Source organism: Mesocricetus auratus, unplaced genomic scaffold, assembly GCF_017639785.1.
Source record: "Mesocricetus auratus isolate SY011 unplaced genomic scaffold, BCM_Maur_2.0 Super-Scaffold_100006, whole genome shotgun sequence".
Taxonomy (NCBI): domain Eukaryota; kingdom Metazoa; phylum Chordata; class Mammalia; order Rodentia; family Cricetidae; genus Mesocricetus; species Mesocricetus auratus.
The window spans coordinates 78558908-78573032 of NW_024429190.1; the positions used below are offsets into that span (position 1 = coordinate 78558908).

The following is a 14125-nucleotide window of genomic DNA, read 5'->3' on the forward strand; positions in this document are numbered from 1 at the left end:
GCTGGAGAGGATGCGGTGAAAGGGGGACACTCCTCCATTGCTGGTGGGAGTGCCAACTGGTTCAGCCACTTTGGAAAGCAGTATGGAGATTCCTCAGAAAAATGGGAATAAACCTACCACAAGACCCAGCAACTGCACTCTTAGGCATATATCCAAAAGATGCCCATTCATATAACAAAGATGTCTGTTCCACTATGTTCATAGCAGCTTTATTTGTAATAGCCAGAACTTGGAAGCAACCTAGATGTCCCTCAACCGAAGAGTGGATAGAGAAAATGTGGTACATCTACACAATGGAGTACTATTCAGCAGAAAAAAATAATGGAATCATGAGATTCGCAGGCAAATGGATGACACTAGAAGAAACCATCCTGAGTGAGGTAACCCAGTCACAAAAAGAGAAACATGGCATGTACTCTCTCATATATGGATTTTAGTCATAGATCTGGGGAGTGCCAGCCTACTATCCTATGGCCAGAGAGTCTGGGAAACAGTAACTTCATTTACTGGCTGGTTAAGTACTGAGCTGAACTCAAGAAAGCCAGTATCAGAGAGGGAGGACTGATGATCAAAGGGATTAAGACTGGGCTGGTTGGACCCCCAGAAACAGCTGACCAGACAAAGGTTAACACTTGAATCCCAGGCATCAGCCTGGGAATCCAGCATGGGACTGATCAAGACCCCCCGAATCTGGGTGTCAGTGAGGAGGCCTAGGTAATCTATTGAGCCTTGGACAGCAGATCAGTACCCATCCCAAGTATACACACGGTCTCTGGACTCCCATAGAACAATGTGAGGTGTACTCTCACCCTGAACTCTTGGGGAAGGGTCTAGGCCCTGCCCTATATGAAATGACAGACTATGGACACCCCCATGGAGGGCCTCACCCTCCCTGGGTGAATGAGGGGATAACGGGGGGGGGGATGGGGGGAGGGCACGGGAGGAGGGGAGGGAAAGGGAGAGGGACCTCGTACTGACTTGTGAAGCAACCTTGTTTCTTATCTAAATTTAAAATGGAAAAAAATATTAATAAAAAGAAAAAGAAAAGAAAAAAACTTGCCCACTATCGTTAATGAGGCATTACATGAAGATGTGGGTGAGAACAGAACCCAAAACCCAGACATCAGTCTGTTGCAATATGTAGATGACTTGCTGATTGTGGCTGCTGAACAAGAAAAATGCCTAAAAGGCACAAAGAACCTGTTACAAACTCTGGGAAACCTAGGGTACAGAGTATCAGCAAAGAAAACCCAACTTTGCCAACTACAGATAATGTATCTGGGATATGTGCTTAAAAATAGCCAAAAAATGGCTTTCAGATGTTGGTTAAGCACACTGCCAAATTAACCCTGGGACAAAACCTCACTATTGCTGCCCCCATGCACTGGAAAGGGTGTTAAAACAACCTCCAGACCAATGGTTGAGTAACGCTGGAATGACTCATTATCAAGTTTTGCTCCTTAACCCAGCTAGAATAACCTTTCTTGTTCCAGCAGTCTTCAATCTGGCCACGTTATTGCCAGACCCTGACCTGGATGCTCCACTCCATGACTGTTCCATAATCTTGGCACAAGCACATTATATCAGACCTTATCTGCAGGATATACCATTGCCTGATGCAGAAGAGACCTGGTTGACAGATGGGAGCAGCTTCATCCAGGGCAGACAGAGAGGTATGCGGGGACAGCAGTCACTACTACCACAGAAGACATCTGGGCTGAACCTTTGCTCACAGGGACATCTGCTCAAAAGACAGAACTGATGGTTCTGATCCAAGCCTTAAAAATGGGAAAAGACAATAGGCTCAAGCTCAATATATACTGACAGTAGGTACACTTTTGTCACGGCCCATGCTCACAGGGTAATATACAAAGAAAGAATCCTCCTTACAGCAGAAGGAAAGGCAATCAAAAACAAACAGGAGATATTAAATCTTCTAAAAGCACTTTGGGAACCTTCCAAAGTAGCCACAACCCATTGCCCAAACAAATGGGAAGTAACCTCGCAGACAAGGTGGCCAGAAAAGTGGCCTTAACTTCAAAAGTCATGATGACCCTAGTTGACCCAGGAGCAAGAAATTCACCTAAAACCCCCAACTACACACCTGAGGATCTTGCCTGGATACGTAAGCAGCCCATGGTACAGAGGTTATATGAAGGAGACTAGTAGTGGACTGCTGACAGATGACCCCTCCTGCCAAGGAAGCCGGGGATAAAACTACCTAAAAAGATCCATAGAACCTCACATCTGGGATGTAGGACTTGCTCCAAAAAGCTAAAATTAAAATCCAAAACGAAAACCAGGCCACTGAGGAAATTGTTTCACACTGGTAAGCCTGTCATCTGACCAATGCAGTGTCTTCCCTGTCCAATCCAGGTACCAGGGTGAGGGGGACCAGACCAGGTACTTACTAGGAATTGGATTTTATAGAAATTAAACCTGGTAGATTTGGCTACAAATATCTGCTTGTATTCATAGGCATCTTTTCTGGATGAACGGGGGTCTTCTGCCACCAATCATGAGAGAGCCAACATGTTGGCAAAGAAACTGATTGAAGAAATTCTGCCCAGGTATGGCTTTCCAACAATGCTTGGCTCAGATAATGGACAAGCATTTATTTCCCAGGTAAGTCAGGGACTAGCCACTGCAATGGGGGTAGATTGGAAACTTCATTATGTGTACCGACCCTCAAAGTTCAGGACAGGTAGAACGAATGAATAGAACTCTAAAAGAAACCTTAACCAAATTAGCTTTAGAGACTGGCACAGACTGGGTGACTCTCCTTCCCTTTGCCCTTTTCGGAGTAAGGAACTCCCCATACCAGATGAGCCTTACTCCTTTTGAAATTATATATGGGTACCTACCTCCCATGATTCCTAATCTCTATAGTGACCTTATTTCTACCTAGATGATCAAGACATTGCTAATGACCTCCAGAGGTTACAATGCATCCAACAGCATTTGACCTCAATTGAAAGCCATTTATGAATCTGCTGCTCCTCTCAAACCCCACAGGTTGCGGCCAGGCAACTGGGTCTTCATCCGTAGGCATCAGCACAAAACCTTAGAGCCAAGATGGAAAGGGCTTAACCTGCACAACTATCAACGGAGATGGGATCGCCACATGGGTCCACTCCTCCCACCCCCGACCTGCAGATCCCTTCGTGGTATTGGAGGACTATGTGAGGGAATCATGGGAGCTGTCCAAACACCCAAACAACCCACTCAAACAGTGTCTTCACCGACAATGCAGCTCTTCTTCATGATACACGGGCTCCTGCTCACCATCGATGCTGATGCTAATCCTCACGCCCCACAGAACCTGACCTGGCAACTCTATGAAGTCTCAACTGAAAAGACTCTCAACCAGACCTCTATGATAACCACACCTGGAATTTGGTATCCCAGTATCTCTTTTGACCTCTGCCAGCTGTTCGTAGATCACTGTTGCCCTGATTGTGTATAAAACAGCCATTGTGACAAGGGCCACAAGAGTTGTACAACTGCAGCTGTTTCTATACCACCTGCCAGATTTTCAGGAATCTATGCCCCATTTCCATGTTTTCCCGGGGCACCTCTCAAATATGGGGACTTGTGGAGGGGCTCCTTACTATCATTGCAAACTTGTGTGTCTGGTCTTGTGTGTCCACTGGGCATACCTGGTGGTCCTCTACCCTGACAGATGACCCTACCCAGGTCAATCGAGCCTCAACCCTCCCCTCTTGCTCTGGTATCAGAGCCAGCCCTTGTACAGGGTTGTTTTGGGTATCCTGGGTCTTTTGATTTTTTTCATATAAAGTTGAGATTTTTTTCTTTCAATGTATGTGAAGAATTGTGCTGGGATTTTGATAGTGATTGCATTGAATCTGTTTGTTGCTGTTGGTTAAGATTGCCATTTTTACTATCCTGATCCTACCTATCCAAGAGCAAGGGGGATCTTTCCATTTTCTGTTATCTTCTTTAATTTCTTTTTTAATGACTCAAAGTTATTGTCATATGGGTCTTTAATCTGTTTAGTTAGAGTTACCCAAAAATATTTTATGTTGTTTGTCGCTATTGTAAAGGGTGATGTCTCTGAGGAGAAGAAGCCAGGAAATAATGAAATCATGAGCTGAAATCAATAAAGTAGAAACTAGGAAAACAATACAAAGAATAAATGAAACAAAGAGTTGGTTCTTCAAAAAAACCTTCAAGATAGACAAATGTTTATCTAACCTAACAAAAAGGCAGAGAGAGAACATGCTAATTAACAAAATCAGAAATGAAAAGGTAGACATAACAAGAGACAATGAAGACATTCAGAGAATTACCAGGTCATACTTTGAAAACCTGTACTTCACAAAATTGGAAAATTTAAGGAAATGGAAATTTTCTGGATATATATCACTTACCGAATTAAATTAAGAACAGATAAAGAATTTAAATAGACATATAACCCCTAATGAAATAGAAGCAGCCATCAAAAGTATTCCAACCAAAAAGAGTCCAGGGCCATATGGTTTCAGCCAAGAATTCTATCGGAAATTTAAAAAGAGCTAATATCAATACTTTCCAAATTGTTCCACACAATAGAAGCAGAGGGTCTATTGCCAAACTCTTTTTTTGAGACTAAAATTACCTTGGTATCCAAAACAAGACACAACTAAGAAAGAGAACTACAGACCTATCTCCCTTGTGAACACTGATGCAAACATATTCAATAAAATACTGGCAAATCTAAGAACACATCAGAAAAATCATACACCATGATCGAGTAGGCTTCATTCCAAGGATGCAGGGATGGTTCAACATACAAAAATCTACAATGTAATCCTCCATATAAACAGTCTGAAAAAGAAAAACCATATGATCATCTCACTAGCTCCTGAAAATGCCTTTGACAAAATTCAACACCCCTTCACAATAAAGGTCTTGGAGAGACCAGGAACAACAGGGATATACCTAAACATAATAAAGGCAATATACAGCAAACTGACAGCCAACATCAAAGTAAATGGAGAGAAACTCAAGGGGATTTCCCTAAAATATGGAACAAGACAAGGTTGTCCACTCTCTCCATATGTCCTCAATATTGTGCTTGAAGTTCTTGCTAGAACGATAAGACAACAAAAGGAGATCAAGGGGATACAAATTGGAAAGGAAGAAGTAAAACTTTCATTATTTGGAGATGATATGATTTTTTTACATAAGTGACCCCAAATAGTCTACCAGAGAACGTCTACAGCTGATAAACACCTTCAGCAAAGTGACAGCATGTTGGATTTTGTCAAGGTCTTTTCCTATAGCTATTGAAAGGATCAAGTGACTTTGGTCATTGAGATTTTTATGTAATGTATTACATTTATGAATTTGTGTACATTGACCCTCTCTGTGACTCTAGAATGAAACCAAGTCATCATGTTGAATAATTGTTTTCTTTTTTAATATTAAAAATTTTACTTTTAAATTTAAATTCAAATTAGAAACAAGGTTTCTTCACATATCAATCTCATGCCCCTCTCCCTTTCCCTCCCCTCCTCCCACCCCCTCCCACCACCCACCTAATACCCACTCTTTTCCCCAGGGAGGGTGAGTTCTTCCATGGGGGGGTGTCCATAGTCTGTCATTTCATCCAGAACAGGGCCTAGGACCTCCCCCCAAGAGTCCAGGGTGAGAGTGCATCTCTCATTGTGGGATGGGCACCCAATGTCCATTTGCATGCCAGGAATAAATACTGGTCAACTACCAAAGGCCCCATAGATTGCCTAGGCCTCCTCACTGACACCCCCATTCAGGGGGTCTTGATCAGCCCCATGCTGGATTCCCAGGCATCAGCCTCGGATTCAAGAGTTAACCCTTGTCAGGTCAGCTGCTTCTGGGGGTTAAACCAGCCCAGTCTTAATCCCTTTGGTCATCAGTCCTCCCTCTCTGTTACAGGCTTTCTTGAGTTCAGCTCAGTGCTTAGCCGTGGGAGTCTGCCTCTTCTTCCATCGGCCACTGAATGAAGGTTTTGTTTCCCAGACTCTCTGGCCATGGGATTGTAGGCTGGCACTCCCCAGATCTATGTCTAAAATCCATATATGAGAGAGTACATGCCATGTTTCTCTTTTTGTGACTGGGTTACCTCACTCAGGATGGTTTCTTCTAGTGCCATCCATTTGCCTGCAAATCTCAGGATTCCATTATTTTTTTCTGCTGAATAGTACTTCATTGTGTAAATGTAGCACATTTTCTCTATCAACTCTTCGGTTGAGGGGCATCTAGGTTGCTTCCAAGTTCTGGCTATTACAAATAATGCTGTTATGAACATAGTGGAACAGACATCCTTGTTGTATGAATGGGCATCTTTTGGATATATGCCTAAGAGTGGAGTTGCTGGGTCTTGTGGTAGGTTTATTCCCATTTTTCTGAGGAATCTCAAATAATTGTTTTTATGTGTTATTGAATCAGTTTGCAGGTATTTATGGAGAATGTCTATGTTCCCAACATTTTTATATTGCTACATTTTGTCTGGTGTGGGTATCAGGATAACACCAGCTTTATAAAATGACTGAGGAAGTATTCCTTCCTTTTCTACTTCAGAAAATCACTTGAAAAACTTACTATTAGTTCTACTTTGAAGGCCTGGTAGACGTCTACCCTTAATCTATCTGAGTCTGGACTTTTTTGGGTTGGTGTGTTACCACTTCCATCCCATTCATATTATTTATTTCATCTGTATTTATCTTTGTTAGATCATAAATGTCTAGAAAATCGTTAATATCTTTTGGGGTCTCCTAACCTAGTAGGATATAAGTTAATAAGATCTGCCCTTATTGTTGTGATGTACTCACCAGAGAAGACTGCTCAGACATGGTTTTAAGCCAACAGACAGTTTTTATTAAGCAGCAGCTGACTACGCTGTAATGATGATAGCCGATGCTATAGGGGATACAATATATTTATTTACCAGAGAGAGAGAAAGCGTCACACAAGCTAGGAGTTAGAAGCGTGGCTGGCTTCCAAAAGAGGAGGTCCTTTTTCCTTTCACTTCCTTTTATCTCTACCTGTGCTAATTTACTTGACTCAGCCCTCATGGGCAGATAGCTTTGTGGGGTTCACTCCTACAACACTGAGTGTTCCGAATCCCAGTGTAGCCCTGAGATTTTCTCAGGGTGAGCTTTTAAGCACACACACACACACACACACACACACACACACACACACACACACACACACCCTCTTCTGGGTTTATATACTTCAGGTAACAAGAGCGGTTCACCAGAAGCAGAACTATAGAGGCTAAAAAGCAAGGCCAGTACATTTTTAGACTTTCCCAGAACTATATACAATTGTATGTATTAGGACTTCGTTTTATTTTGTCAGGTGGTGCTGTCTATATACTGAGTTCCGTGTAATATATTTTGATCACATTCTTTCCCTTTCAACAACTTCTCACAGATTCTCTCTCTCTCTCTCTCTCTCTCTCTCTCTCTCTCTCTCTCTCTCTGTCTCTCTCTCTCTCTGTCTCTCTCTCTCTCTGTCTCTGTCTCTCTCTCTCTCTCTCTCTCTCTAACTCACTCCAAATAAACTAAAGAAAATAAGTAAGGCAATAAATACCAAAACAAACAAACAAACAAACAAAAAACTCCACAAAGCTACAACGATTCTGTTTCATGTTGGCCAATTAACAACACAAAATTACCAGCACTTAATTTCCCCTGGGCATGGGTCCTGCCCTGGAGTGTAGCTGATATGCTCAGTGACACTTTATTGCAGAAAACTGATTTTCCTTTTCCCAGAAGATTCTAATTGCACATAGCTTCTGGATTAGAGGTGGGATTTTGTGTCCTCTTCCCCTTTTCAGTGCTGGGATTCTGTCTGGCTTGAGCTATGCAGGTTTTGTGCATGCTGCCACAGTCTCTGTGTGTTCCTATGTACATTAGTCCTATTTTTTCTGAAGATGCTGTTTTGTTGGAGTCATCCACCACCTCTGGCTCTTAAATCCTTTTTACCTCCTCTTCTGCATAGACCTCTGAGCCTCAATGGGATGGGTTTGATGAAGACATCCTATATAGTGTTGTGTGCTATAAAGTATCTCAGTATGTATACATTGTCCAGTTGTGGACCTCCTTGTGAATTACATCTACTGCAAAAGACACTTCTGTGATGGGGGTTGAGCAATATTCTAGCCTGTAGATACAGCATATGCCATTAAGAATCACTGTGTGTTGTATTTCTTTAGAGAAATAATAGTAGGTTTTCCCCTAAGCCTCAGGGCCAATGTAGTCTCAGGTTCTTGGCCACTTTTGCAGTGTCAGATATAAGTTTCATCTCCTATAGTGGATCTTAAACCTATTTTTAAGGTGTTTGGTTACAATCATAAGGTCTGTGCCACTATTGTACCAGTATTTTTTGCATGCATGTTACTGATGGCGGTCACAGATTTTGTCACTGGTTGATACCGGTTATGCTGTCCTCTAGGAGCATTCAGATTGCCTCCAAGCACCATGAATGTTAGCAATAAGGTTGAAGATTCTAACTGCATATCTGCTTGAGTTTTCTGTGTTCAATGATGTAACTGGAGTCTTCAGAAATAGGGTCCTACTATTAGGTTATGTATAGCCTTTTAAATAATCTATGGTGTTTGAAACCCATAGGAACTCCTTTGATCAATGGCTCAACATGATATAAGCCATTACTTGCACTCAAGGTGGCATGTTACTTGGTGACATAAAATGTCTTCTTGGGGTCTTGTCTCCTGTATTGTATTGTGACTCCACTTAAATTTTCATATGTGTATATATTTTAGGGTGCTTCTATGGTAATAAGTTTGTATATGACTTTTCAAATAACCTTTAGTGTTAGCTATCACTTCCCTTATTCCTTTCCCTTACCTTGTCTTCCCATATCCCCCACATTACATTCTCTTATTCTAGTTTTCCATTTACCACTTTGTAACACTATATTCTTTTTTTTCCTTCCTTAAAAGATCCTCTCATCACCTCTGGTCCCTTACTAACAACTTAATGTCTGTTGTTATTCATATTGAAGTGCAGCTGTCCAAAGCTTAAAAGCTAACCATGCACATATCAAAGAAATCATGCACTTTATATTTTCTGTGGTTTGAGTTAGCTCTGCCAGAATAATTGCTTCTACATGCATCCATTTACCTGAAAATTCATTTCTCTTAACATCTGAATAATGTTCTATTGTGTAAATGTACCACAGTTTCAGTATCTCTTTATCAATTGATGAACATAGTGGCTATTTTCAACTTCAGGTGTTATGAATAGAGAAGCAGTGAACATAATGAGCCAGTATCTTTGACAAAATATGTAGTGCTCTTTGGGTCCAAAACCAAGAGGCTTCTTGGTAGATCTTACAGTAGATCGTTTTTCACAGTTTTGATAGGGTTTCCGGATTCTAGAGGAGGCATAATGTCCTGGTTGGTCATGTTTGTGTTTTCTGTACTGGGATCTAAACATCTGGAATTATGATCTTTTTTTCGGTTGCTATTGCCCACTCTGGTGCTAGCCAAGTGTGGCCAGTGTTTGGGTCCTAAACTCCAGCCTATTGAGAGAAGTCTTCTCTTGATCATCAGATACTCACAGAGGAATAGAGCTTGGCTAGAATGTATACTGACATGATGGCAGGGAAGAGTTAGCAGTTCTCTGTGTCATTAACAAAAGACTGGGTCCTTAGTGTGATAGGGGAATGTCTTCTGTATATATGTTTCTCTTATTGGTTGGTGAATAAAACACTGATTGGCCAGGTAGGAATGATAGGTGGGGCTACCAAGCAAGGAAAATTCTGGGAAAGTGTAGGCAGACAGGAGTTTCCATGTAGCCAGCAATGTAATAGCAGATCTGGGTGTTCTCTGGTAAGACAAGACCACTTGGAAATATATAGATTAATAGAATGGATTAACAATTAAGACAGAGGTAGCCAATAAGAAGCCCTAATCATTGGCCAACTCTTTTGTAACTAATATAACGTCCATGTGGTTATTTGGGCTCAAGGGTGGCAGAACCCAGATGGGCAAGAAAACTCATGATACACTTGTGGGTAGAGATAGACTTGGGATGTGTGGTGGTTCATATGGACAGGCTACAGAAGGTCTTAGGATAAGTCTAGAGAGACAAGAATGGAGGCCAGGAAGGAGAATTAAGATCCCCTACCTGAGTACTAGCCTAGTGTGGCAGCTGTGGGTCCCTGCTAGAGAAAGGTTGGGGTCAACATAGTCACAAAGAAATGCAGATGGTCTAGAAGGAACATTGGAAGGGCCAACAGGAAGAACTAAGGGCACACTGAGTCTGCACCAAGAGCCAAACTGGAATTCTGGTTCCATTGTGCATCAATCTGTAAGATGCTTAAAAACACCCATATGAATATAAATTATAGAAACCCAAGGGAAATGACAACCTGTGAAGGTGCAGATACAACAGCATAATCTCTAGGGTTGCAAATGTTCTTGGTAACCAGAAGATCTAGGAGTGGATAATTATTCCAAGAGGCAGTTTCTACAGATGCTGATGTGTAAGACAGGGCCCCAACATGTGTCTCTCTACTGTTCCTCGGGAGAGCCTCTTGCAAAGTTATACACTACTGAATTAACCCTGAAAAGATCAGAGCACCTCGAAAAGTCACAAAAGCCACTTAATATCAGAGGACCCTTGTCTTTTTACTGCAACTATAGTAGGCAAAGGCTCCAGTCAAGACTCCTGAGCCATTACATCGCCAAAGAGTTGTATCTATCTGGCTGGCTGCTTTTATGACAAACTGACACAAACTAGAGTCATCAGAGAAGAAGGAGCCACAGGTGTGCAAATTCCTTCATAAGATCCAGCTGTAAGGCATTTTCTAATTAATGATCAGGGAGGAGGGCCCAGGGACTGTGAGTGGGGCTAGCTCTTCAGTGATGATCCTGGCTTGTATAAGGAAGAGGATGAGAAATGTATGATGTGCAAGCCAACAATCATTACCTCTCCATGGCCTCTGCATCAGCTCCTGCCTACAGCTTCCTGCCATGTTTTAATGTCCATCTGACTTCCTTCAGTTTTGAACAGTGATGTAGATAGAAGTGCAAGCCAATTCAACCCTTTCTTCCCTAACTTGCTTTTAGGTCATGGTGTTTCATTGCAGCAATAGATACTCTAACAAGACACCATCCATAAATCTTATTTAATCAGGTCATCAAAGATGTTATTATGGTCACTCATTATATGGGGTTTTGTTTGTTTGTTTTTGCTTTGTTCTGAAGTAGAGACTTTTGTAGTCCATGACAGCCTCAAACATACTATCTAGTTGAGGTTGACACTAAATTCTTGTTCCTCCTCCCAAGTGATTACAGCAAGCATGGATCACCACACAAAGTTCATTGATTTTTTTATTCTTATAATTAGAAGTTTCTATAACATGTTTTAGAACCATGCATTTAAGGCAGAATTGGTTCATTTCTTATGGAGCAGATAATGGCTGGGGCAGGAATTATTGGCTATTACATTTGGAGGAAGACAATTTATGTTCTCACTGTTAAGGTGAACAAACTGATACAAATTATCTTAGGAATGTAAGATTTTCTAGGATAAGTTATCCTTTTCCAGGTCAAATAATTTGATTGATTGCCTCTCATGATTTTTGTCAATGAGATGAGCTAATATGCAATACTTAACAACATTAATTTTAGCCTAGGATTCCTTAACTGAAAATTTAATGTGTTGTGTTTGTAAACTTTAAAAGAAATAGTCATTGCTGAATTACAGTATAATACAAAACAAATAGGAGAAAGTTTTAATTAGATAATTTGCACAAAATTTACTTTTATACTTATAATATTTTTAAAATTTGACAATTTCATATATGTATATAATAAATTTCAGCCATTCTCCCTCCCTCCTTTCTTATCTCCTTTCCAGCCCCTTCAAATACCCCTCTTTATGAGTCCCTTTATCACATTCATATCTGGGTATTATCTTGTGATCCACCAAGTTTCACAGAGTTGTGGGAGCTGGGAATTAGACTATCCATAGGAGCCTAGCTGCTGTCTGTGAGTATACATGTGAAATCAGTGACTGCCTGTTTTCCATAATCTACCAGTATCAACAGTTGGACAAAAGGGAGTATTGTTCTGTTGAGTCCCTTTCCAATCCTCGCTGTGCTGATGAGAGACCCTGTCTTGTGTAGAGAGCTATAGATTTTGTGAGACAGACCATGGTTGCAATGGTTTCCAGCCTTTCTTCCCATCTTCTGGCTCCTGTACCCCTACACCCCATTTCCACACTGCACCAAGTTTTAGAGAGGGTGTGGAATATATGTCATGTTTAGGGGGAAGCATTCAAGTGTCACTTTAGCATCCATGAGTCACTGAACTCATCACCGTTCATTACAGTGTGATTTTTTTGGGTAATGCTGGCTTTAGTACTTGTTCCTGAGTATTAGTATTTAGAATAGGTCAGAATCACATCTATTTAAACAACTGTTGAAACTTCCTCCAGCCAGACTTAAGAATGCCTACTTTCTTCTGTGGTAATAACTGCATATAAGTAATTGATAAGAGGATAATCATTATACAAGATAAGGCCACATGATTCTGCCAAAAGCCCCATGGTGAGAGATCAATGCCCTGGATCATCAAGAATTCTTCACCAGTACATCTGTAATAAACACAAACAAAAATAATGTCAAAGCTCATTCAGCACATTGACTTCATTCCAAAAACTCAGAGTTTCAACACATCATTAAAATTTTCTTCTTTATATTTGAGGTAAGTAATGATGATCTTACTATTTTGTTATATATTATGAAATCCAAACTACATGAATACGTCCCTTTGTTAGTTTTAAGAACTATACAAAGAGGTGTAGCTATCACATCTATTTACAAGCCTTGGAAGTACACTCAGGAAACTTGGGCAAATTTATAGAGTTGTACTATGATGCAACTTTGTAGTCTCACTGTCTTCACTGTATCATTTATTTCTCAATCTACAATGCTGCTCTCTCTTCAATGGGAAAAGGCATGAATGAAGCACTGTTATCCTGGAGGAAAAACCTCAGCTTCCTAATGACATACACAGACACTCTAAGATATCAAAGCATTGTTCAGTTCAGCTGACTCAGTAGACAATAAAGCAAAAACACCACAGCATCAAAATCTAGACTGAGGACCAGGGGGAGACTAAGGGTTTCTGACAGGAGTCAGTCAATTACTGTCAGCTCCTGTACTAAGACAGCAGTGACAACCATGTACGCTCAGCTATGGAACATCCACAGCAGCCAATGGCTACAGACCGAGCCTGCATAGTGGTTGGAGTACATCAGGATGGTGAAACACAAGATAGAAAAGCAGCTGCTGCTAAAAATTCTGGATACACTACAATTATCTCCTGTTTATCTTCATCCCTGTGTCTCTATGTCTGTATGTATCCATTCTTATGTCTCCATCCTTTGTATCTCTTAGGATTTAAGAATCCCCAAATCTGCTGAAAGGGCAGATTTCTTCCTCCTGTCAGAATGAGGTCTGTGGTCCATCCTCCTCTGGTTTCATTTCCCCCATCCCCATCCTTCTGACAAGACACTGAGAAGGAATTTGTATTAGAAGGATGCGAGAACACACCAGCAGAGACTGGGAAATAAGATATTCCCCTCTACTTGTTTTCTTATCAATAATTCAAACATTGATTTGGGTTACTATTATTCATTATTATTTTGAACATCCATGAGAGATTTAACATACCAACATGCTCTTCTCTCATATATCTCTGATATATCAAAGTCAAATCAATGAGAGCAATAATAGAAAGGGTTGTATTGTTACATTAAAACAATACACTTTAATTTTATAAACCTGTGTTTCTATTTTAATGGCATTAAACAAAACTAAGATTTCCTTCTCAAACTACTGAAATATGTGTTTCTTTCATTACAGGACACATCCTGTGGTAGAATATTGTACAAACACACACACACACACACACACACACACGGGTCTTTGCTTTCTTGAAGCTTTCCAGGGTATGAGGCAGAGGGAAGACCCTGGAATCTGGCAGGCACAGCTCAGCCCTTGCTGCTCTTGCTGTCCTGACATTCTTGGGCTCTGCTCACATGAACCATAATCTACACATGTACAAACTATGCCCTGTGATCTATCAGAGCAGCATATGTGA

The 14125-nt window shown here is 41.0% G+C and overlaps 1 protein-coding gene across 1 annotated transcript in view; it reads right to left on the minus strand.

The window, feature by feature from the left end:
- Positions 1 to 12424: 12424 nt before the first annotated feature.
- LOC101844399 (ATP-binding cassette sub-family G member 3-like) overlaps positions 12425 to 14125 on the minus strand; it is a 43406-nt gene continuing 41705 nt past the window's right edge. The window contains exon 15 of the mRNA XM_005076429.1: positions 12425 to 12614. Within this exon, the coding sequence (XP_005076486.1) occupies positions 12425 to 12614 (190 nt within the window). The remainder of the gene's footprint in view (positions 12615 to 14125) is intronic.